The sequence below is a fragment of the Pongo pygmaeus genome, chromosome 11, assembly GCF_028885625.2.
Source record: "Pongo pygmaeus isolate AG05252 chromosome 11, NHGRI_mPonPyg2-v2.0_pri, whole genome shotgun sequence".
NCBI classification, from domain to species: Eukaryota; Metazoa; Chordata; class Mammalia; order Primates; family Hominidae; genus Pongo; species Pongo pygmaeus.
Genome location: NC_072384.2, coordinates 39,673,730 through 39,700,532, shown reverse-complemented (window position 1 = coordinate 39,700,532; position 26,803 = coordinate 39,673,730). Strand labels below are relative to the sequence as shown.

At 33.9% G+C, this 26,803-nt stretch overlaps 1 protein-coding gene across 1 annotated transcript in view; it reads left to right on the top strand.

Annotated features, from left to right (window-relative positions):
• Positions 1–26,803, top strand: part of LRP1B (LDL receptor related protein 1B) — a 1,896,287-nt gene that overhangs the window by 1,811,553 nt on the left and 57,931 nt on the right. Inside the window, exons 83-84 of the mRNA XM_054478394.2 lie at positions 2,199–2,363; positions 19,523–19,684. Of these exons, the coding sequence (XP_054334369.1) occupies positions 2,199–2,363; positions 19,523–19,684 (327 nt within the window). The remainder of the gene's footprint in view (positions 1–2,198; positions 2,364–19,522; positions 19,685–26,803) is intronic.

Below are 26,803 nucleotides of genomic sequence, written 5' to 3'. Positions count from 1 at the left end.
AATGTATACGAAGTTCTGAGAGTCTCCCTGCTTTTTTAAGCTGCCATTTTAACCCCTGCCAGTACATTACCCTTCTAAGACACCACATTACTTTTGGGGTGGAGTCTAAAATCCATGGATTTTCTCTTACTGCTTATTTCTTCAAAATCACTTATCTATTGTAATTCCTTTCTTTACCCTCTCCAATCCAGGTCCACTCACAGTGACTTTCATTCATGTCCACTCACAGTAACTTTCATTCATTTCCTCCAGTGCTCACCCATAGGTCTGCCTAGATGGTATTCCACTGGAGCTCCATCCTCTGTAAACCTTGTGGGCACTCGGTCAATAATGCTGAATAAGAATGCTACTTGTTTACTTTAACAAATGAGCATATCAATAGCCTGTTGAAATTTCACTGTACACTTTGGAGACCCAACTGTCAGCACTTCATCTTTCTCCTAGATACAGTTGATAAGGGCTGGAAGTCAAATTTTCATTTGTGTATATGTGTGTATGGTACATACTTAACACTTATGTACTTAATATTTACAAAGTGTTACAATTTTATATTTTTTCCCATTTCTTATTTACTATTCATACAAACCTGAGTTAACTTGTATATTTGTCATTAAGGACATTTTAAAGTGAAGTAACTGAGGCTCAAATCAGGTAACTTGTATGCCTAGTAAGCGGCAGAACCAGGACCTACACGGGTATCATTATACTACTGTAATTTTTTATAATACATTACATCATGAGAGAGTTATTCATATTACAAATACAAACTTCAGGAATGCCAAGCTGAATCCTGCCTGCATGACAATGTATTAGAAACTTTCTTCAATGAGGCAAGTCTCAGAATTGTATGGCACTGCTGACAGTTTCTATTTATGACAGTGGACATGATACTTGAATCATTGTGTCATTTGAAGCCACTGAGGTGCTTAAAGATGCTCTTGAAATCATTGCAGTGATATATTCAAGCTTCTGTCATGTATGTGCCAGTGCATCTTGAATAAGGATCATAAATTGTTTTGATTTTACCTACTTTAACTATAAAATGGGCATTACTATAGTAAAGGGCATATTCTAGAACAGAATGCTTATTACAACTTTCTCCATCAGTTTTGTTCCATTGAATACTGTATGTTGCTCAAAGCAAAGCAACATTTCTAATGGAGAAGGCCATGTCAATATGCATAGCAAAATAACCTCGAAAATGATTCCAAACCTATCTTTATCATAAGTCATACTTGCCATATTGTTAAAAATAATTTTGCTACCCCAAGGAATGTCCAACCTTTTTTATGCTGAGTCAAAATGTTATTAAGTAGGTAAACTCTACAGAATCATTTGGGATAAATGTTTACATACAGAAATGTTTCTGACGCTGTTCTATCACCAACTTGTACCAAATCTCAATGACTTTTAGTTTGGGACATTTATATATGGTTAATAAGGACCAACATCAAAGAGTCTCTCTTCATGTGAACATTTCTCTATACTATGTATATTCACACATGCATACACTATAGAACAAACAGTGTGTGTGTGTGTGTGTGTGCATATGCTATAAATGTATCTTACAAATTTAAAGTTTTCTTTTTTAATAGCAACTACTCCTAAAAATAAGCTATGTTTGTCCATAGTATAAGGAAGATTTCTTGGTTGGAAAATATAATACTTTTAGAAGCCTAGGCAACACAGTGAGAACCTGTCTCTACAAAAAATTTAAAAATTGGCCATATGTGGTGGTGCACAATATAGTCCCAGCTACTTGGAAAGTGGAGGTGGGAGGATCACTGGAGCCCAGGAAGTTGAGGCTGCAGTGAGCTGTGATCATGCCACTGCCCACCAGTCTGGGTGACAGAGCAAGACCCTGTCTCAGTAAAATAAAAAAGAAAGAAGATGAAAATATATTACTTTTAGAAAGTTTCAGTTAGTTTTACTATTCAATATTTTATGAATACAAGAAAAGGTTAATAATGCTTTAAATTTAAAGAAGAATACACATTAATTTAACATGTATATTTACCATTCAACAACTAGAATCTATCTGTTTTCAGATAGCATTTAATTTTTTCTTCTTTTGTACCTGGGGTAATTATTTTATGGAAACAAAAGATCCTAGTATTTAAATATTGTATCTATTTGAATTATTTTATTAAATTACTCCCTGAAAACATGCTAATTTGTACATTTCTTCTCATGAACAGATGATTCATGTAAGTTAACTTGTGAAAATGGAGGAAGATGCATTTTAAATGAGAAAGGTGATTTACGATGTCACTGTTGGCCTAGTTATTCAGGAGAAAGATGTGAAGTCAACCACTGTAGCAACTACTGCCAGAATGGAGGAACTTGCGTACCATCAGTTCTAGGTAAATATTTCATTGTCAATGTATTTCAAATCTTTTTCACTTTTCCTTATATATGAATCAAAAATGCTTAATGTTACAAATATACTTCCTAATATCTTAATAAACAATAGACTAACACAATATAATAACATAAAATTAAATCAATGGCATTTGTTCTAAATTCAGTATATAAATGTTCAAGCCAAAAATTTAACAATACTAATGGTCATTACTCTGGGTTGAGTATGCACCATGTGACAGGCTCAGTGTTTATAGATAATTTGCCCCTGCCTCAGAATGATTAGTAGAGCCAATTTTCCAAGCTTACTATGTTTGACCCCAAAGTTTATGTTTTGTTGTTGTTGCACAAATAGTTTTCCTAATGCTAAAAATCAATTGTTATTGAAAATTAGGATTATTTTAAATGTAAATAAACTGTAACAGAGAATCTGATAGCATCCTGATTCCCATCTAAAATTGTAACTATTCTTTTGCATCACACTGTATCATATAACATGCTTTGGAAATACAAGGTTTCTACATCTTAGGATATATTTGAGATTATTATTAATTTATGCAATAGCCATGTTTGCAGAAAGTGTTCTGTACAGCACATAAATGAACATAGAAACATATTCTTCTACTGACTTGTATTAAATTTAACATATGTTCCATGAGGAAAAAATAACCCCAATGCATAATAAAAATCTAATTTGTAAATTCCAATATTCAGTGCAGGGGATATTATGCAACTATTATAGTGCAATCTATGAGCATTTAATTTTACTATCATAAATGCAAATTTAGTCAAATGGAAAATTCTATATTATTTTCACATTCCCCTACATGGTTAATTTCTATCTTAGTGGGGGTTCTCATTGCTTCTATTGTTTATGCTATGTTTTGAAGTATTTAATGTAGTGCTAACTGAAAGAGTTATATGAAGAATTTTCAGTGTGGATCTGAAAAATCAAGCTGTTTCTGAAATGCACTCTAATAGGAAAAGTTAGATAATTTTATGTCTATAAATATTTTCTTATTAATTCATAATGAAATTATTCTAACTACTTAATAGCATTCTGAAAAAATCAGGAGTTGATTAGATTGAAATATAAAAGGCACCAGGAGTCTTACCACATATTTTTATTCTGTTAAGGTTCTGTTAAGGGAGGCTAGTTCATAAAGTATATTCTGTTACTACAGGAAAAATTGTAGTACTGGGTCCTTTATTGAATATACAAATAAGAATTCAGGTTCAAGGAATACGTGTGTGTATTTTAGTAACACACATAATATTGCCTTTAGGGAAAAAGTTTTTCTCATAAAAAATTGTTTGGAAATTTTATTATTTAATTGGTAACTTAATTTTCTCATTGAGATAATGAAAACCATGGTGTTGTTATAGCTGGATAATTTATCTATATTTATATTTAGAAATATTTAGGCCAAGTAAACAATTTGAAATTCCAAACTATTGCTGCGTATTGAACCTGCAATGGATCCGCAGGGATAAATCTCTACAAAACATTGAATTTGCTGTCTTGTTGATACATCCTGAGTTGTATACAGATACAGCACAACTTTTAATGTTTTGTTCAAATCATTTGTCTAAACTTTAGTGCATGCTCAAAATCTGTGTTCAACTTTATCTGTGCACACAATTATATCCTGATTTACATAAATAATATGTTCAGGAAAAATATTTTTTAAATTAATAATATAAATAAGTTCTCATATGGATTCAATATGAGGTACATACATGTAGTTTATTTTATAGCATCTAATAATTAATAATTATATGATATGTAATTAAGTCACTTTAATTAATAATTATATGATACATAATTAAGTCACTTAAAAAGCATTTTTCACTTTTAAAATGTGGTTTTACAAAAACATTTTTCGATATTATAGACTGTAGAACCTCATTATCTCCACACAAATGTTAATTTGTTAAACAAATCCCAGTGAGCAATTCATGGATTTATTCATTGTTGGTTTACTTACAGTTAAGCCTTTTGGCAAATTCCTATGTGGACACTATATAACTAGGGTTTGGGGCAGGCTTAATTATAATTTATAAGTTTATGACAGTTGTATAGAACAATAATAATTGAACAAAAGAAATGTCACTAGTTAATTAAAAGTACACATCTGTGAGGCATAATTAAAATTTTACATGTAGGAATAAGTTTTTCTCATTCCTTAAGGTTACTGTTTGTAATAATGAACACTAAAAATAAAATGTATGAGCTATATTCATATAAAAAGATACTAAAAATGAAATGTTTTGATATTGATTATATCAATAAGGATCCATGTAGTTCATTTTCATGACCTGCTCATAGGAGGATAGATTTAAGATAAAATTTGCTTTTGACAAAATAATTGAAATCATAGTATTAAGCATTTATTATTGAAAATAGAAAATTTTTGAATGTTTTTATGCATCATAGATATCATTAAGACATTTATGCTATTAACAGCTATATTTACACTTAATCTTTACTTTTATGAACATTTGTTCTCTATGGCATATTCATGTTGTTTGGTATTTTTTTACTGCTATAGGTGTGTTATTTAGTCTTTTAATGTTTATATCAAAGTGAGTCAAGCTTTCCTACCCAGTTGATTTAGAGGAATGGAACTAGAGGGTTTGTACTTTTGAGACAACATTCCCAATTACTTTCTTCTACTCCTAAAGTTTGGAGTTATGCTGAGGGGAAGCAGATTTTACTTTGGGAGTTTGAAAATATGCAAAAGCACAGCTAGCTAGGTTAAGAGGTGAAAGTGCAATTTGGGATATGGTGGGCAACAAATGAATTGAATATTTTAAGTGAATACCACAACAAGAAGGCAGAAGCTGTCATTGTAGCTCTCTCTGCCACCACATCTGAGGACTTTGGCAGTGAAGGATGTTTTTTCCCCCCCGGAAATAAAGCAAGAGGATGAAAGGGGCCCCTGTTGTGGAAGAAAATAAAATGAGAGTCCTCTCTGCAATGGGAAATACCCTGACAGCAAATAGACGGAGAGAGCATTCCTTCTCATTCATTCAAGGGTTTTCTATCTTGGTAACTGTCTGCAAATCAGATGGTAGAATTGCTCAAAGTCAAGTTAAACCAGAATTTTTGGATAACTTTGGAACATTATGAAACTAAGGACAAAACATTTGTAGTAAAGGATCTCAAGTCACATATGTACGTGGGGCATAAAATACAGAGTCACCTAACTGACATCTTAAAGAGTGAACATACATTTAAACTGCCCATCTTTGCTTTTCTTTCACTTCTCATTTAAATGAAGACATTTAAATCAATCTTTGCATCCTAGCTCCCTTAACATAGGTATTAATTATATTTAGGGAATGCTGAAAACTGGGTATTTGGTTCTACTTGCCTTTTTTGGGCTGTGTTTTTTATTTGTGTAAATTTAGGGAATACAAGTGCAGTTTTGTTACATGGATATATTGTGTAGTGGTGAAGTCTGGACTGTTAGTGTAACCATTAGCTGAATAGTGTACATTTTACCCATTAAGTAATTTCTTATCCTTTACGCTTCTCCCACCCTTCCACTTCTCCAATGTCTATTATTCCACAACATGTCTAAGTGTACACATGATTTAGCTCCTATTTATAAGTAAGAACATGTGGTAATAGACTTTGAGATGTTTTGCTCAAGATAATGGCCTTCAGTTTCATCCATGTTACTACAAAAAAAAACACATGATTTTATTCTTTTCTATGACTAAGTAGTATCCCATGGTGGGGGTGTGTGTGTATATGCCACATTTTCTTTATCCAGTCATTCGTTGAAGACGTAGGTTGATTCCATATTTTTCCTATTGTTAATATTGCTGTTATAAACATACATGTGCAGTATCTTTTTGATATAATGATTTTTTTCCCATTAGGTGAATATACTCAGTAGTGGGATTGCTGTATCAAATGGTAGTTTTATTTTTAGCTATTTGAGAAATCTCCATACTGTTTTCCATAGAGGCTATACTAATTTACATTCCCACCAACAGCGTATAAGTGTTCCCTTGGCTCTACAACCTTGCCATTTGTTATTTTTGGCTTTTTAATAGTAGCCATTCTAACTGATGTAAGATGGTATTTCATTGTGATTTTTATTTATATTTCTCTTGTGATTATTTATTTTGAACTTTTTTTATATACTTGTGGGCCTTTTGTATGTTTTCTTTCGAAAAGTGTCTGTTCATGTTCTTTAACCACTTTTTAACAGGATTATTTGGGGTTTTTTTTGTTATAGCTGAATTGTTTGTGTTCCTTTTAGATTCTGGATATTAGCCCTTTGTCGGATGCATAATTTGCAAATAATTTCTCCCATTGTTCTGGTTGTCTGTTCAGTCTGTTGATTATTTATTTTGCTATGCAGAATTGTTTTAGTCTAATTAAGTCCCATTTATCTACTTTTGTTCTACTTTTGTTTATGATGCATTTGCTTTTGAAGTTTTAGTTATAAATTTTTTGCCTAGGCCAGTGTCCAGGAAAGTTTTTCCTAGGTTTTCTTCTAGCATTTTTTATAGTTTCAGTTCTTGCATTTAAATTTTAAATTCATCTTGAGTTTGTTTTTGTGTATAGTGAGAGTTAGGGCTCCAGTTTCATTCTTCTGCATGTGGCAATCCAATTTTCCCAGGACCATTTATTGAATAGGGTGTCCTTTCCACATTGTATATTTCTGTTAATTTTGTCAAAGATCAGTTGGCCGTAAGCATGTAGCTTTATTCCTGGGTTCTCTATTCTGTTCCATTGATCCATGTATCTATTTTTATACCAGAACCATGCTCTTTTGGTTACTATAGCCTTGTGGTATAATTTGAAGTCAGGTAATGTAATGCCTCCCTGTTTCTTTTTGCTTATAATTACTTTGGCTATTCAGGCCTTTTTTTTGGTTCCATATGAATTTTAGGATGGCTTTTTCTAATTCTGGGGAAAATGGCGTTGGTATTTTGATAGAAATTGCATTGAATCTGTAGATTGGGTTAGACGGTATGATCATTTTCAGGTAAATAATTAATGATGTTAAAATTGAAAACACAAAATAGAGAAAAAACACAAAATACAGAATATAATTTAACAAGTATGTGATATAGGAAATTATAACTCTAACAAAGCAAGTAGAAAAAACACAGAAAGCATAATAAGAAAGTGGCAAAAGATAAGTCAAGTCTCATACATATATGCAGGAGTTTGGGGAGCAGAAAGCGGAGGAGGAGCCCAGTCAGACATGGATGAAACCAGCATTTACAAATCACTACCAGAAGAAAATGTTCATGATGCAAACTTTGCAGCAAGCAATTTTGAAACACTCAGCAAGAGTTTAAAAAGTTATCAATGCCCTTTGACTTATCAATGCCCTTTGACTAAATATTAACACTTTTTGAAATATGTCCCAAGGATTACATAGTAATAAAAAAGAACAAAATTTAGAAGTGAGAACATTTGATTGTGTTATTTGTAGTATTACAAAATTGGAGATAAAACAAATTCAGAAAGAACAGGATATACAACTGCTGTATAATATGAGCCTAGTAGGGAAATTATGTATACATAAAATATCTGTATAAAGAAATAGATCTTTCTTTATACTTTTGTATTTTCCAGATATGCCACAATTAACATGTATTATTGTTTTAATTTTTATTGAAAATTAAAATAGCAACAATAATTATTATTAGAAACTATTATTAAAAATTAAAATATTGTCAGGATCATGATAATTATTTTTACTGGTTGTTTACTAAGTGCCAGACACTGTTCTCTCCCTTTGAATCTTCATAAGATGCCTGTGAGAGAATAAAAGAAAGAGTCTATCTAATTTTCCTGCTGGCTTCATGAGTCACAGTTAGTGATTCGTTTGGACCATATGGTGAGAGCAATACTAAATTATTCAGTCTTACGGCTCTCTGGGCTAATGTTAGAAGGCTTAAGTTAGCTTACGTATATTCACAGAAAAGACAAAAATGCTTCAATCTTATTTGCACAATGCTGGCTGAAAATAAACCTTCTAGAAGTATAAATAAATTGTGACCTATAATTTGAAGCATATCAGAATATATTAAGAAGTACCTGGGAGGGAGCTAGATAAAGCCCACAATTCTTCTTTTCCTTTGTCAGGCTTTGCTGAATAGTTCTGTGTAATCTTTTTTATGCTTAAGAAAACCTGACAGCTATAGTCAACTTGCTAAAATTATTTATAAGTGGGCACTCACTTTAAATCCAGGAAAACATTACATTAAGTAGAAAAGTAGAATGTCAAATCTCCTTATTGAAAAGACTAGCATTTTTTTAAAGCATTCAGAACTTTTATTACTTGAATCAAAGTCTGAAGTCAAGACAGATTCACAAAGGACAGTAGTCTTGGGGACAAGAGGTCAGGAGGTAGGCTTTTCTATTGCAATCCTGTAACTAACTGGATGACACGGTGGTACTTTGTCTCAGTTTATGATGTCTGTGCTATATAAAGGGACAGGAATGTGGCTACTGTCCAAACAGTAAAAATGTTTTGAGTAAGTATTATGTCATATTTTGATAGTATTTTCATAGAAGGGCATTAAATATAAACATTTATAAGTATGCTCTGCAGTTTAAGTGTCACTTAAATACTGCTATTCCTTACACTCAATGTTTTTATTAGACCAACTGAACTAAAAAATCATGTATATACATAAAACTAGTTAGGTATAAAACATCATACTCAAAGACAAAAATTTGAAAGCACCAGACTGACTCAACCAGGACCAAGCTAAATGGGGGTAAGCGTCATGGTTCACGTAGACAAATGAGTATGAATTAAAAATTGACTTAAAAAGAGAGCAGACTAATAATGCTCAGTAGCATGTATCTACTGCACAGAAATAATAATCAGTCACTATGTCACAGAAAGCTCAGAAGGAATTACTTTTGCTAGCATTCCTTTGTGGCAATCAGCCATACTTGTTCAAGCATTGTGTAGATAGAAGAAAATAAATCATAACATATCTGTCCAATATTAGAGAGGGTTTTTTACATACTTTGACATTAAATATTCATTAAATTATATCAATAAATAGTGTTTTCATAATCAGCTTAAGAACAGTTTATCAAATAAATCTAGCTTTTAAAGAAAGACACTCACCAGGTTTGCAGTAAGTTATTGAAAAATATCAACATCATATACCTCTACAATATTCAAATGAAAGTATATTGCTTTTGAGAAAATGGGTGTCAATAGTGATTGATATATTACTTGACAAAAAGTATCCCAACAAATTTTACTCCAAAATTACTAGCAAATAGGTAGTAATTTCTATATTGAGCATAGTATACTATTTTGGAAATTATTATCTTTAATGTAGCAATTGCTATATTGTGAATGCTCAATGAATAAGAATTCTGCTAAAGTCCTTAGATATGTTACTTGTTATTACCCTATGATGTTTACATTGAAGCATTTTTCAGGTGTGATCTAGCGTGGTTAAGTATTAAGACCAGATTCTGAGAACCTTGATCATTCCAAATTAAGTGCTCTAATACATTACTTATTATCACTGAAAATCAGCACTATCTGCCCATATCAAAGAAACAGCTGACTATGACTATATTACTAAGGGTGACATATAGTTAAATAGGTCCACTTACTAGAGGTGCAATGTAACCAAATTGTATAAATTTAATGCTCCTTTGATGGGAACTAATGATAAATCTTTATAATATCCATGCAGTTATTTATTCATATAATAGAAAATATTCTATTGTTATGTACTTAAAAATACATTATTTCAACTGATATATATGAATTGACTTATGGGCATCTTATGTCCAAAAGTATAAAATCAAGAAAAAAGTGAGCAATAGGATTTGAAGCTTCTTAGCAAGGGTATATACTCAGTCAAGTTTAAATAATAGACTAAGCATAGATAATTTGTTTAATAATAATATTAATAGTAGTAATAATGCCAATATTACTACTAAGAGTAAAACTTCCAGTTACTGTGGACTGGCTGTGTGGCAGGCATTGTGCCATGTGTTTTAACGGTACACGATAGGTTTTGCTATTGCTGTTTACAGAATGTGATGTAGAGAGGAAATCTATGTTTTCTAAAGTTACACAATTTAAATATCGAACGTGATTTTATTCCCAGGTCTCCCTAATACCAAAAACAAATTATTTAACACTGCATCAAATTGATATTGTTCCTTTAAATATTAGTGATGAAATATTTTATATTCAGCCATTTTTACTGAGACAGATTTTGCTATGTAAGGGACATGTGATATAAGCGAAATTTAAAGAACTCTATGAGATTCCAAGACATTTCCATTTTTCTTATGAGAAATACAATGTTTAAATAAAATATAGATCTTAATAATATTTATTATTGCTCCTGAATGACTACTAGGTACATAACGAAATGAAGGCAGAAATAAAGATGTTCTTTGAAACCGATGAGAACAAAGACACAACATACCAGAATCTCTGGGATGCATTTAAAGCAGCGTGTAGAGGAAAATTTATAGCACTAAATGCCCACAAGAGAAAGCAGGAAAGATCTAAAATTGACACCCTAACATCACAATTAAAAGAACTAGAGAAGCAAGAGCAAACACATTCAAAAGCTAGCAGAAGGCAAGAAATAACTAAGATCAGAGCAGAACTGAAGGAGTTAGAGGCACAAAAAACCCTTCAAAAAAATCAATGAATCCAGGGGCTGGTTTTTTGAAAAGATCAACAAAACTGATTGATAGACTGCTAGCAAGACTAATAAAGAAAAAAAGAAGAATCAAATAGACGCAATAAAAAATGATGAGCTGGATATCACCACCGATCCCACAGAAATACAAACAACCATCAGAGAATACTATAAACACCTCTATGCAAATAAACTAGAAAATCTAGAGGAAATGGATAAATTCCTGGACACATACACCCTCCCAAGACTAAACCAGGAGGAAGTTGAATCCCTGAATAGACCAATAACAGGCTCTGAAATTGAGGCAATCATTAATAGCCTACCAACCAAAAAAAGTACAGGACCAGACAGATTCACAGCCGAATTCTATCAGAAGTACAAGGAGGAGCTGGTACCATTCCTTCTGAAACTGTTCCAATCAATAGAAAAAGAAGGAATCCTCCCTAACTCATTTTATGAGGCCAGCATCATCCTGATACCAAAGCCTGGCAGAGACACAACAAAAAAAAGAGAATTATAGACCAATATCCCTGATGAATATCGATGCAAAAATCCTGAATAAAATACTGGCAAACCGAACCCAGCAGCACATCAAAAAGCTTATCCACCATGATCAAGTGGGCTTCATCTCTGGGATGCAAGGGTGATTCAACATATGAAAATCAATGAACGTAATCCAGCACATAAACAGAACCAAAGACAAAAACCACATGGTTATCTCAATAGATGCAGAAAAGGCCTTTGACGAAATTCAACAGCCCTTCATGCTAAAAACTCTCAATAAATTAGGTATTGATTGGATGTATCTCAAAATAATAAGAGCTATTTATGACAAACACACAGCCAATATCATACTGAATGGGCAAAAACTAGAAGCATTCCCTTTGAAAACTGGCACAAGACAGGGATGCCCTCTCTCACCACTCCTATTCAACATAGTGTTGGAAGTTCTGGCCAGGGCAATCAGGCAGGAGAAAGAAATAAAGGGTATTCAATTAGGAAAGGAGGAAGTCAAATTGTCCCTGTTTGTAGGTGACATGATTGTATATTTAGAAAACCCCATCGTCTCAGCCCAAAATCTCCTTAAGCAAATAAGCAACTTCAGCAAAGTCTCAGGATACAAAATCAATGTGCAAAAATCACAAGCATTCTTATATACCAATAACAGACAAACAGAGAGCCAAATCATGAGTGAACTACCATTCACAATTGCTTCAAAGAGAATAAAATACCTAGGAATCCCACTTAAAAGGGATGTGAAGAACCTCTTCAAGGAGAAATACAAACCACTGCTCAACGAAATAAAAGAGGACACAAACAAATGGAAGAAATTTCCATGCTCATGGATAGGAAGAATCAATATCGTGAAAATGGCCATACTGCCCAAGGTAATTTATAGATTTAATGCCATCCCCATCAAGCTACTGATGACTTTCTTCACAGAATTGGAAAAAACTACTTTAAAGTTCATATGGAACCAAAAAAGAGCCCGCATTGCCAGATAATCCTAAGCCAAAAGAACAAAGCCGGAGGCATCATGCTACCTGACTTCAAACTATACTACGAGGCTACAGTAACCGAAACAGCATGATACAGATACCAAAACAGAGATATAGACCAATGGAACAGAACAGAACCCTCAGAAATAATACCACACATCTACAACCATCTGATCTTTGACAAACCTGACAAAAACAAGAAATAGGGAAAGGATTCCCTATTTAATAAATGGTGCTGGGAAAACTGGCTAGCCATATGTTGAAAGCAGAAACTGGATCACTTCTTTACACCTTATACAAAAATTAATTCAAGATGGATTAAAGACTTAAATGTTAGACCTAAAACCATAAAAACCCTAGAAGAAAACCTAGGCTATAATACCATTCAGGACATAGGCATGGTCAAGGAATTCATGTCTAAAACACCCAAAGCAATGGCAACAAAAGCCAAAATTAACAAACGGGATCTAATTAAACTAAAGAGCTTCTGCACAGCAAAAGAAACTACTATCAAAGTGAACAGGCAACCTACAGAATGGGAGAAAATTTTTGCAATCTACTCATCTGACAAGGGGCTAATATCCAGAATCTACAAAGAACTCAAACAAATTTACAAGAAAAAAAGAACCCCATCAACAAGTGGGCAAAGGATATGAACAGACATTTCTCAAAAGAAGACATTTATGCAGCCAACAGACATATGAAAAAATGCTCATTACTGGCCATCAGAGAAATGCGAATCAAAACCACAATGAGATATCATCTCACACCAGTTAGAATGGCAATCATTAAAATGTCAGGAAACAACAGGTGCTGGAGAGGATGTGGAGAGATAGGAACACTTTTACACTGAACCAGTTTACAGTCCCACGAACAACCATTGTGGAAGACAGTGTGGCAATTCCTCAAGGATCTAGAACTAGAAATACCATTTGACCCAGCCATCCCATTACTGGGTATATACCCAAAGGACTATAAATCATGCTGCTATAAAGACACATGCACACATATGTTTATTGTGGCACTATTCACAATAGCAAAGACTTGGAACCAACCCAAATGTCCATCAGTGATAGACTGGATTAAGAAAATGTGGCACATATATACCATGGAATACTACGCAGCCATAAAAAAGGATGAGTTCATGTCCTTTGTAGGGACATGGATGAAGCCGGAAACCATCATTCTCAGCAAACTATTGCAAGAATAAAAAACCAAACACCACATGTTCTCACTCATAGGTGGGAATTGAATAATGAGAACACTTGGACACAGGAAGGGGAACATCACACATTGGGGCCTGTCGTGGGGTGGGAGGAGTGGGGAGGGATAGCATTAGGAGATATACCTCATGTAAATGATGAGTTAATGGGTGCAGCACACCAACACGGCACGTGTATACATATGTAACAAACCTGCATGTTGTGCACATGTACCCTAGAATTTAAAGTATAATAAAAAAAGATTTTTTATTAAAAAATATTTATTATTTTTATATATGATTAGTGATTTTAATTACATCTTCACCATATTTGACATTAGCTATTATTTGTTATCAAGTTAAATTGTAAGAGTTTATTATTATGGGCTAGGTGTGGTGGCTCACACCTGTAATCTCAGCACTTTGGGAGGCTGAGGTAGGAGGATCACGATGTCAGGAATTTGAGACCAGCCTGGCCAACATAATGAAACTCCACCTCTACTAAAAATACAAAAAAATAGCCGGGCATGGTGGCAGGTGCCTGTAGTTCCAGCTACTCGAGAGGCTGAGGCAGGAGAATTGCTTGAACCTGGGAGGCAGAGGGTGCAGTGAGCCAAGACTGTGCCACTGCACTCCAGCCTGGGCAACAGAGCTAGACCCCATCTCAAATAAATTAAATAAATAAGAGTTTATTTTTATGACTTTGTGGTATGACCAATTGCTGGAACATTTTAGAAGATATATGTAAAGAATTTCTATCTATGAAGCAAAACAGTATAAATAAACAGAACTAATCTCCATTCATTTTATGCATATATATTTGTATCATCCAAAGAAAAAGAACCAATATGATATATATGTGTGTATGTCCATATATATATGAAGGGGATTTATAATGGGAATTGGCACATATGCTTGTGGAGCCTGAGGAGTTAGTTCAATGGTATACTGTCTGCACACTCAAGGACCAGCAAAGGCAGTCGTGTGATTCAGTCCAAGTCTAAAAATCTGAGAACTAAGGGAGCCAATTGTGTAACTCCCAGTCTAAGGCCAATGACCTGAGCAACTGGGTGGGAGGAGGAAGCAATTCTGGTGTAAGTCTTTGAGTCTGAAGGCTCAAGAACCAGGAGCTCTGATGTCCTCAGCCAGGAGAAGATGGACATCCCAGATCAAGAAAGAGAATTCACCTTTCCTCCACCTTTATTCTATTTGGGCCTTCAATGAATTTGATGATGCCCACCCACACTGGTGAGGAAAATATCTTTCTTATTTGGTCTGCTGATTCCAATGCCAATCTCCTCCACAACCACATCTACAGACACACTCAGAAGTAATATTTTACCAGCTACTTTGGCATCCCTTTGCCCAGGCTAGTTGACACATAAAATGAACCATCATAGTAATTATCTAGCAAAGCACTTTGCTAACTGAGTGCAACTTGAACATGAAGTAGACCTAACACTAAAAGCAGCTGTGGTCTAGTGAAAGTATGTATGCCATGGAGGACAAAGTTTACTCTTTTAGGGAGTGGGAGGAATCGATGAACTTACCAACTGTCCAGAGACATCAACATGGAAACATACAAGGAGTAAAATTAAAGGTCTGAAGTTTAGCAAGAAGAATGAGCCCAGAATCAGAAAATTGAAACAGAGGCATTTACACAGAAAGATAAATATTTAAGCCATAAAATTGGGTAATATCACCAGAAAGAAGTTTGGAAGAACACTTTTTGAGAGACAGAAAGAGAAAACATAAAGACAATTGTACAAAAAGGCAGTCAGAAAAAAAAAAAAAAAACCAGAAATCAATAAAGCTAGTGTTTGAGAAGCCACTGGAGAAAGATCTTCCAGGTAGAGATATTAGTCAACATTGTGTAATCAAAGAGAAAATTTGAAGAAGAAGATAATGATTGAGAAGTAATTAATGGATTCAGTGAGGAAGTGATTAGAGGTGAGTTTTGAAATAGTGTGTGTGTATATATATATGTATATATGTATATATATGTATATGTGTATATATACACACACATACACATACATGCACACTATTGCATATGTATTCATATATTAGTATACATATTCTAATGCATTTTGATTTTTTCTGTACTTTATATAAAGTACAGAATATTTATAAACTACAGAAAATACATATACATATGTGTGTGTGTGTGTATATATATGTATATATATATATATATAAGCAACACTACACATTATTCTTAAACCTTTCTTACCACCAAAGAATTAAAATCAGTTTATATGAGGAATACATTCATATTGAGGGTTCTGGCCTGTTTTCCGAGAGCACAAATAAAATAATATATTAAGATACATTATTTTTTATATTAAAAAAAGCTGTACCTTCAGTGAAGGATTGGAATGTGATTTTTATGATTGAATATTTTACTCTGTCACATATTCATCAAATTGGGAGCAGAGAGTATAATTGTCCTTTGAAGAAACTCAAGGATTTACCAAAATTAAAATTTGTACAAATAGATAGACTCGGAAGATATTAGATTTGCTTTTTGGTTTGTTTGCTGTTGTAGTATGTGTTCTTTCCTTTGGAAAGATAGAATTGAGCATATTTAGAAGCTAAAGGGGGAAGGCTCATTCTTCAAAGTCTAAAAATGTTAGACCCTGAGAGTAAAGTTGATTGAGAATTTCAGCTCTAGCCCATCACTACCATAAAAGTAAATTCAAATTTAATTTTATCTTAAATAAATAATGGAGATAAAACATAAAATTTAATAAAAGTTTCAGAATGATTTGCTTAAACTGTTAAGTACCTTGGTAGACATAACCACAGAATAAGTCCTACCTAAAAAAGGTGAATCTCACTCAATAAATAATAACAATAACAATAATAATAATCAGAGCTAAAATATAACTGTGCTTTCTATGTGACTGGTACAGTTAGAAATGCTTCACATGTGTTATCTAATTTATTCTACATGATTCTCCCAAACAACTCCATGAGGTAGGTAGTATTATTATGTTGATTTTATAGACAGGGATACAAACACATATTTCCCCATGGTTCCACAACCAGTACTTGACACTCATTGGCTATGAATCTAGACAGTCCGAAAACCTTATTCTTAGTGTCTGAGCTAAGGAAACTGTCAAAACTAGACTGATTTAGAGCCCGGAAACATAAGGTATGGAGCCTCCCCTTCTTTCCTAAGGTCAACTAATGCTCTTTCAGATTGTGCTACCCTTGTAGGCTGTCAACTCCCCAGCTCCCTGGATGCATCGCTGCTACAAATCTATACCTTAATCATTGTAACAGGACTGTTTCTTTTTCAAGTATCAAAATCAAATTCTGCTACCTAAAAATCTCTGTAAATGAATCCAATCCAATGTCTTAGGGTGCACCTAGAGAGATTCTTGAAAACAGCAAATAGGGCCCATTATACAATTCTGCAACAGAAGGTTCATTTCCCATCAGCAAACAAAAGATCAGCTGTATCACCAAATAATTTCTGTTAGATAATATTCCCCTGAATATGAAGATTTCTACTTGTGAAAAAGAAATCCGCTCTTCAAAGGAAGAGAAATAAGAACTTTTAAAATAATTCAGCTGCATTCTGAATGATCTAAGATATATGCTAGCTGTGGACAACCTAGTCACTCTGCTGTAGTTTCAAAACAGCTGTAAATGAGACAAAACTATGAAAGCTCAGTGTCATTTCTCTGAGTGACGGGGATAGAAGAATTTTCAAGTACCTCAGCAGGTACCGTTTGTTTCTTTCACACTTGTATCATTTTACTTCTTTTTCCAACCCTAATTTAAACAAAAAAAGAAAAACACATAGGAAACAAAGAATCCACAGTGATCACATCATATGTTTGTGTGGCACCTTTTCAGATTGTTCTAATGTACTTTAATTGTTTTTATACTTTATGCACTGTTTATTTCATTGTTTTGCTCATGGTAATTTTTATTGCTATTTACTTGTTCTATATCTCTGTAAGGCATCTATTGACTGTAATTGAATAATTACTTCTGTTGCTTTGGGCTCTTGTTTTTTTCATTAATCACGTTCCAACAATTATTAACCTCTTCATTTACTACCATTATTTGTTTTGTTGTCCTGTAGCTTTGTTTTTCACCTACTAATGTGCCAATGAAGATATTGTATGTCTATATCAACAAGAACTAGAAAAATGCATTGCCATTTTAAGGAAAATATCTACTAGAAGTTAGTGAACATTTTTGGCAACAAAAAAATATGAGATTACTCAGCATTTAACGTATATAAAATTTACCTTCTCAGGCCATTAATAGGCATTTATCTGCCACCAAACTAATAACATTCATAAATGCTAAGTTTTAAAGAAATATTACTCACCATAAAAATGTATATTACTTTGCTCATTTAGAGCATCAGTCTCTAGCATTTTTGAGCATGTAGAGTCCTTTCAAAGTAAATAAGTTATGGAGCCTCAATTCACTCATTTTCTTAAAAATGTATATGAATTTTATTTGTAAGCATTGTATTCACTGAGGAATGTTTCTCAAAAGATTTAGACTTCTTCAATGTAGAATCTATAGCAATAGAGAAAATTATATCATTTTCACACTTAAGTCTTAGATTTACACTCATGCATTTCTCTAATCAGTTTAATTACACTTCTGTGTCTACAAAGATGACAGAGAAATGGCATGAATATTCTCTAGGTCTACAAAGATAAGACAAAGATAAGAGAGAGATGGCTTGAATATTCTCTAATGCTAGTCAACTGAGTGATATTGTCTGAGTCTTAGTTCACTGAAATCTATAACTAAGTCTCTCTCATGCTCTTTCATGTTGTTTCTTTACATTTTTGCAAACTTTGAAACTTATTATTTTACCATTTAAATGATATCCGTTCATTTTTTCTTTTTTCTTCTCGTCTCCTACAGAGCTAGTTCCATATTTCATTTTGTACTCAGTCCTTGACAGTCTGAGCAGTTAGAGAAACTTATTCCTAATATACAAGAGTTAACTGTGTTGTGTTGAAAACACCACACAGGATTGTTCACCTTTCATCCTGATGATAGTCCCCACAGAGTAAATAAAGAAAAATAGTCAAAGGTGATCTGTCATATTTGATCTTATGTGTTGTTCATGGTAAACTTCTAAGTCATCCTATTATTTACTAGACTACAAGTACAGTCCATTCTCATGAATAACAATATCAAAATTAGACAAAATAAGATTTAGCACTTATGTACTAACCACAGTATGTGTATTTAAGTCAAATAGAGTAGTTAATGTTACTAAATCTAATTATTATAAATTACATGTCTACTTTAAACTTATTACAAGATTTATTTATAACGTGTAATCTAATGTTTTATGTAGATTCAGCGGTGGTTGGTAGATGATGTTTGAACAATGTGAAATTGTATTTTAGGTTCTAATGAAAATATAATCTGTATTATCACATATGAGTAGAATAAAAATAATTGGAAGGGCCAAATGGATATGAGAACAGAAGTAAAAATAAGAAGTACTTTAAGCAAACAATACATGCATGCAAGTATAATTAATTATTCATAAAACGATCTTTGATTATTTTACTGAATTGAAACTTGGATATCTTCTAACCTAGATTTCCTTGAACATATGAAAAACTGAGACCCAAAGAAGTATTGTTACTGCCTAAAGTCACAGAGTAAATCGTGGACAGACCTTGGCCAGAAACCTGGCTTCTCAACTTTTATCCCATGAAAATTCCTTGAAAATAAACTATTTTGGTCGAATAATTTGCTTTTTATTACTTATTGCTTCCAATAGGGAGACCCACCTGCAGTTGTGCACTGGGTTTCACTGGGCCAAACTGTGGTAAGACAGTCTGTGAAGATTTTTGTCAAAATGGAGGAACCTGCATTGTGACTGCTGGAAACCAGCCTTACTGCCACTGCCAGCCAGAATACACCGGAGACAGATGTCAGTACTGTAAGTAAAACAACACCCAGAAGCCAGCTTTGATGTTTACGTTAATCTTCTGATTTCCTGTATCCACTCCTTCCATTATCTTAATTTTAGCCATCCCCTATTTTTCAGGTTCAGTCTGTGTCACTCCAACAATTATTTACCCATTCTTCACCTTTCTCTTATTGTAAAGATTTTATCTTTCTTCCTCCCTCAGCTTCGATTGCATGGTCCATTATTATAACCATTCCCTGTGTACACCCTCAGCTCCCTTCCTCTCTCTTCCCCTCTTTTCCACTTCTTAGCAAATCATAACCATAGTTAAATCCAATTCTCCATCTGTCCTGAATTGACATCCCATAGGCGAATGCAACTGAAGAAAAACACATAATTATATTGGTTGGCCTCAGTTCAGTTCTATCACTAATTTCAAATGGGCACTTACTAAGGCTTTCTATGTAGTTCCCTAATCCATTGATGCTCCCGCTCCCCTAGATGTCTGTGTCACACCTTTTCCTTCTCATGAAACCTCCAGTGCTTTCTCCCTAACTTTACCCTCAGCTGAGAAACTTGCTTTATATTTCATTGATATGAATAGAAACCATCTAAAGAGAGCTGCTGCAAACTCACACTAGCACATCCCCCCAGCTTCTTTCTCCTATGCCCATGTGCTTGTCTTTCTTCTTGTTACTAGGAACCCCAGGCTACATCTAATCCTGTGCTCTCCATCTCAAGTCCTGACCCCTCTTGGCTACTCATGAACACATCTCCCACAATTGTTCTCTCTTTCTCCTGCTTTATGACTATTTTCCTGTCTGCCAAGTTCTTTCTAGAAAAAACCTTCACTTGTGCCCACATCTCTTTTTTGTAATAACCTTATTTTTCTGCTCTCTCCTTCTCTTTTTTCACAGAAGCATTACTTGAAAATATAGTTGTTCTCCACAATTCTTCCATTTATATTTTTTCTTTGATCCCACCTGTCAGGTTTTTGTCTTTGCTGTTCTGCTGAAATATCTTTTATGAAAGTCAAGTTAATTGATTTTATTTAATGTCCTCCATGTTGCCATATGTAATGATCAAATCTCAATTCTTATTTTACATCTACTTTCAGCAGTTAATCATTTCGTCCTTCTTAAAACATCGTCTACAAAGATTTTCACTCCTCTAGCCTGTGTTGGGGTATCTATATTATTTAAATCTTTCAGATGTTTCACACACGCAACCAAAATTGAGACCTACTGCCTCGGCAATTTTACCCAATTGCATGTTTTTTTAAACATCATCCAAATACTAATGACTGTAAATGTACATATCCTGCTTAACCTATTTCCTGAATTCCAGGTTTTTATACCTAATTGTCTATTCGACAGCTTGTTATTACTCTAATTTATACTGATTTGCTTTTACCCCAAGATTTTTCAACGAGCTGGATATCCTTTATCTGAAATACTCGAGACCAGAAGTATTTTGGATTTCAGATTTTTTCGAATTTTAGAATATGTCCATCTGTATAATGAGGTATCTTGGGGATTGAACAAAAGTCTAAATACAAAATTCCTGTTTCATATACACTTTATACACATAGCCTGAAGGTAATTTTATATGTATTTTTTACTAATCTTCTGCCCTCATTACGGGAGGTCAGGTGTGAAATTTTGCACTTGTGGCATCATGTTGGCACTAAAAACTGTTGGATATTGGAATATTTTACATTTCAGACTTTCCAATTAGAGATGCTCAATTTGTACTATAGTCTTTTCTATCTCTTTAAAAGAAAATATACTCACTGTCCAGACTAAAATAATTGAATTTTTTTGACCCCCCTTTTTTTTAACCTCCTGTTTTCACTCTCAATTTTACCTTTAAATATACTCAGCATCTGAATACTTCTCACCACTCCATTCTACCAGTATCTCTTGCCTGGATTATTACTAATGTATCTCCATGCTCCCTTTCTTTGCCCCAAAGTATCTATTCTCAAAAGGTCAGTCACAGTTCATTTTATTCACAATAAAATTGCTTTCTATCACAGTCACATTTATTGAGATTTTTCTACACCCAAGGACACTTGTAGTTAATTCCTTTTTTGCATTAGTTTTATTAATTCATTTAATCCTGCCAATAAACTAGATATTGTTTTTACTCTCATTACAGAAGAGGACACCAGGAAAAAATAAATAGGCTTCTGAATATTACCTATTTAGCATTTGTGAGAGCCAAGATTCAAACCAGGCAATTTAGCTTCAGGGCTCAGGTCACACCCCCAAAAGTTACATTAAATATCATTGAATTTTCACACAGACGGGCCTAGGTCTTTGGTCATTTTAGGAACTACATGAAACAGCACAGAATCAAGCTATAATCATCGGCTTATTTGAGAATCAAGCGTAACACTTAGTATCTTGCCTCTGATGGTACAGAGGGGCCTCTTCTGCAGAAGCAAGAAAACATTTATTTTTAAGTAGTTTATTTTCCAAATGTTTATTCTTATCATATTAGGCTAGCCTTTCCTTGACATATGTGGATGCCCCTACCCTAGGCCAATGTTCCTTTTCACAGTACCTAACTTATTTCTTAAATGATGTGCATCACAGGCCAGAAGTTTATATGAAAATACAACCTGGTTACAACCATACATCCCTATATTATTTTATAACACTAATTAGCTGGACGCAGTGGCTCACACCTGTAATCCCAGCACTTTGAGAGGCTGAGGCGGGCGGATCATGAGGTCAGGAAATCGAGACCATCCTGGTCTAGAGACGGTGAAACCCCATCTCTACTAAAAATACAAAAAACTAGCCGGGCGTGGTGGCGGGCGCCTGTAGTCCCAGCTACTAGGGAGGCTGAGGCAGGATGATGGCGTGAACCCAGGAGGTGGAGCTTGCAGTGAGCCGAGATCACACCACTGCACTCCAGCCTGGGCAACAGAGCAACACTCATCTCAGTAAATAAATGAATAAATAAATAAATAAATAACACTAATTATCCTTTCTCATGTATTGCTCACATCTTCACCACTCTCATTCCCCTCCTCACAACACAGCAGACTATCTCAACACAACTTCCACCCACTAACTCATATGTGTTTATTTTCTGTTCCACCATTGTCATGACCCCAAATGATTCCATGCAAATGAAGGACAATACTACTATCCCACTTAATGAAGACCCCTATTACTATCCATCCTAGGTCTGCAGCCTCTCCTTTATTCTAGTAAAACCACACCAATTGCCCTTCCCTATATAGAGCCAGCTTCCCTGACATTGTGACTCTGCTCAGCTTAAACACCATTTTCTTTTTGAAATTGTTCAAATTCTCAGTTTGAATCAAACTCTCCCTACTCTTCTGACTCTGATCATTTTTACCTATTGATTATGTACATTCCCCTTACTTGTCTGGGATCTTTTTGAGACTACAACCAACAATGGCACTTGCCAAATGAACAATGAATCACACAAATAAATACATAAATAAAAATAAATGATTTCAATAAATGTTAACAAAAGAACATCAATTTAAAATCAATTTACTTTAAATGTAAAATTACATTTAATCAGTGTTCAACGATCTTGTAACTGTATGTGGTTCAACTAGAGCTAGTATTTTCTCCTCTGTCTTTTGGTTCCCAATTGGTAGAGCAACATAGAACATGTCATTTTCCCCTCTTGTTTTTATTTTTTCATTAGTTGAAACAACAGTATTCTTAATTTTTTTAAACTAAGTTTAAAAATATGTGGCCATAGTTTGTATAGCAGTTTGGATCCTTCCAAAGAATAAATTCAGTTAGCTTATGTTTTAATTGACAACTTAATAGAATCACAGTCTGAGGTAGCCTGATGCTTTATAAAGAGCTGCATTATAATTTTATTATCACTATTAGTAGTCAGAGCACTTCCCACCTTTTACTGCAAAGCACTTATTAAAATTAACCAATTAATCCTTAGACAGAGGTTAAATAACTTGCTCAAGTTCCCAAAGTAGTAATATTATAGTTAGAATTGGACCCCAGGAGTTGTTGATCAAGATGTCAACAAACATTCTTGCGTATGGTGATACTGTTTTTTTGGCAGCATAATAAGTCTGTGGACAGTGGCATTAAAATGACAAATTCAACAGCTGACAAAAACATAATAAATTTAGGATCTATTAGATGTAAGCCGACAAGGTTCAGTGGACCTGGTGTTCTGTCAAAATTGTATCTTGCATATACAAAATCTTCTCTCTATAAAAGAAGGAATGACAGAATGGTTCATTACAGTGCCTAATTAAAGGTCCATTAGTGGGAGGTAAAACATCAGCTCTTAGTTGTGCTGAGTAAAAACATTTCATAACTCTAATAGCAATATAAAGTCCTGAGGCCTGAAATGCAAATTAATTTTAACAGCAGCAGCCCAGGGAGGAGAGGCAAAGATAAATAATGGTAAAAGTAAAATCAAGTATTCTTTAAGTAAGTTGTTAAAGAACAAATATAGCTGCACTTCTCGCTATTCTAGAACAAGGATTACTAGTATAAATAAAAATAAATAAACAAGTGAGCATGACATTTTGGATTTAAATCTAGGTGTTAAACATGAGGTTAACCAATATCTGAAGTTATTTGTGATTAAATAATAATAACATTAGGCCAACCGGGCCAATTAAGACCAATTGGATCTGTGTCTAAGAACTAGGTAGTCAAATTAAGTAAAAACCTGCTTGTTCTCTCATTGACACTTTCAAAGTCCTCTAGTAACCTGCTTGGGGAACCATTATAATTTCAATTAGAACTAGACTTACCAGAAGTATACCTGTATGGCTTACTCTCCCTGGTTCCAGTAAGTACAGACATTAAGTAATGTCCCTACTTACAGAGTTAGAAGTACCCGACAGTAATCCAAAGATATAATGTTTTGTAGTCGGTATTAGAACCACAGACTATCAAGTAACTTATAAAATAATTATGCACTATAGATATAAGCCTATCATATTTGATGACACGATGGGATTATTTTTATCATTTGTCTTCTAGGGTAGCTTTATCCCATGAGTCAGTTCATCAGCGAATATGTTTTGATGTTTACAATGAGCCTGTCACTATGTTCGGCATTAAGAAAGGAAATAGTGAGGTCAGAAATATTTTCTGTTCTCAATAAACTCACAGGGTAATGTCTGATTCTAAAAAGGAAACAAGTTATTACAGGTCAATTTAATGAAACACAGAGGCTACTGGAACCCTCAGAAAGACCATAGAGTTTAGCCTTTAAGAAAATTTCTTGAAGGAAGTGGTGTCTAAGCTGAGATCACAAGAAATCAAGAAGCTAAGGAGATGAGAAAGGGAAGCAGCAAGGGGGAACAGCATACACAAAGGAATAGCATATGCAAAGGGGAAGCATCAAGGGGGAACAGCATATGCAAAGAGGGAACAGCATATGCAAAGGGAAAGCCTTTGGAAATTTATTTTTCCTGTTTCTATTAGATTTTTCTACAGGAGGGCTGGCAAGAGAAATCACACTCAGTAAACATGTGTAATGTTTTCATCCCAGAGATGTTGCTATGACACATTATTTTATCTAATATGTGAATATGTATCCTTTAAACAAATGTTCACACAACCCTTTAATATTATTAGTCCAAATTCACAATTGCCAACAAAATGAGATTAAACAGTTTTCCCTAATCTGCAATTTAGAGAGCACATCTGACTCTGAAAACTAGGCATCTCCTGGTCTAATATATTTTTCTGCCATTCAATATCCTGCGCACCATGCTGCGACTTTTAGAGACTCATTAGAACACTCAAAGCTCAAATGGCATACTGGCTCAACCTAGTCTTTCAAACTTCTACACCATAGAAAAGAGGCACTAATAGAAACTTTAATCTTGAGCTGTTAAGCTTATGGCAGGCCCAGCTAAAAGAGACCAAAGCATTTTTAAAATGATCAGGAAAAGAGAACAGAATCTTTTCAGTTGTTCCTGTTAATATGAAGGTCAATTATTCGAACCGAGCCTAAAGCTTTGAGAAAGAATTGTGATTTGGAAAGTGAAAGTACCCATAAGAACCAACCCCTTCCTTGGTATTTGAATATTTAAGATTCTTTACAACATTCACACTTAGACTAGCACAGCATTATTGGAGCCCTGTCTACTGTCTCCCAACTTTTTTCTTCTTAATGAGAAAGTAAGTGTTGTCTTCATTCAGGTTCTTATCATCCCTTGTCTGGATTAATGCAGCACATTACTTTATGTACCTTTTCTTCTAACTTGAAAACCTGTTTATTGCCTCCAAAGTGCATCTGCTATAATTGTTAATACCTCTTTTTCGTGACATATTAGGCCCTCAATGTCTGCTAAACCTCTTTAATCCCCCTACTTTGTCTTCTTAACTCTCCTTTTCCCTAGAATCTCAGTACTTCTCTTTGCCATTTTTCACTTTATATTCATATTGTTCATGAATATCTACCCCGCTAGAATATTAAACAGGCTACAGTGTTTTGCATACCTCATCAATCTTGCAAGTGAACTCAGTGCCTGGAATTTAGGAGTTTGGATTCATGTGAGCAAAGTGAAAGATCCTGTTTACAGACTGCTAGGCCCAATTATTTTTCTGTGCTCTAGCAAGATCCCTCTCTAAAGGCAGGATCAGAGTTCTGGGCTATATTTTCTTAAAAACTCATGAAGATCCTTGATGGTACATGAGAAACTGGATGCTTACATTCCAGTTTCAAAGATTAAAAAAAAAGTGTAAAAATAAAATCAGATTTTAATCAATGTGAAGGGAATAGATACATATATTTTCTAGTGTGATAATGATAGAGAGTGTTGAGGTAAGGGTAAAATAATTAATTATTTTAGTTATTCTTTTACCCTAGATAATTTCAAAAAAATTGTCAGGGTTGTAAAAATTTGTTGAAGACCATTTTGACCCAATAGTAAAACTAGACTTTTCAAACAGATTTTTAATGTTATGCCTTCATTTAAAAAAAAGTAAAAATAATAAGAGGAAAATAATTTTAGGCGTACCTGCTTATACATAAAAGGAAATTTATTAGAAACTGATGTATGTTTTTCCAAGCAGATATTAAGTCATATGTGATTTGAAACTACAAATGCTGATTATTAAAATTAACTCATTCAACTGATATATATGAAACAACATTAAA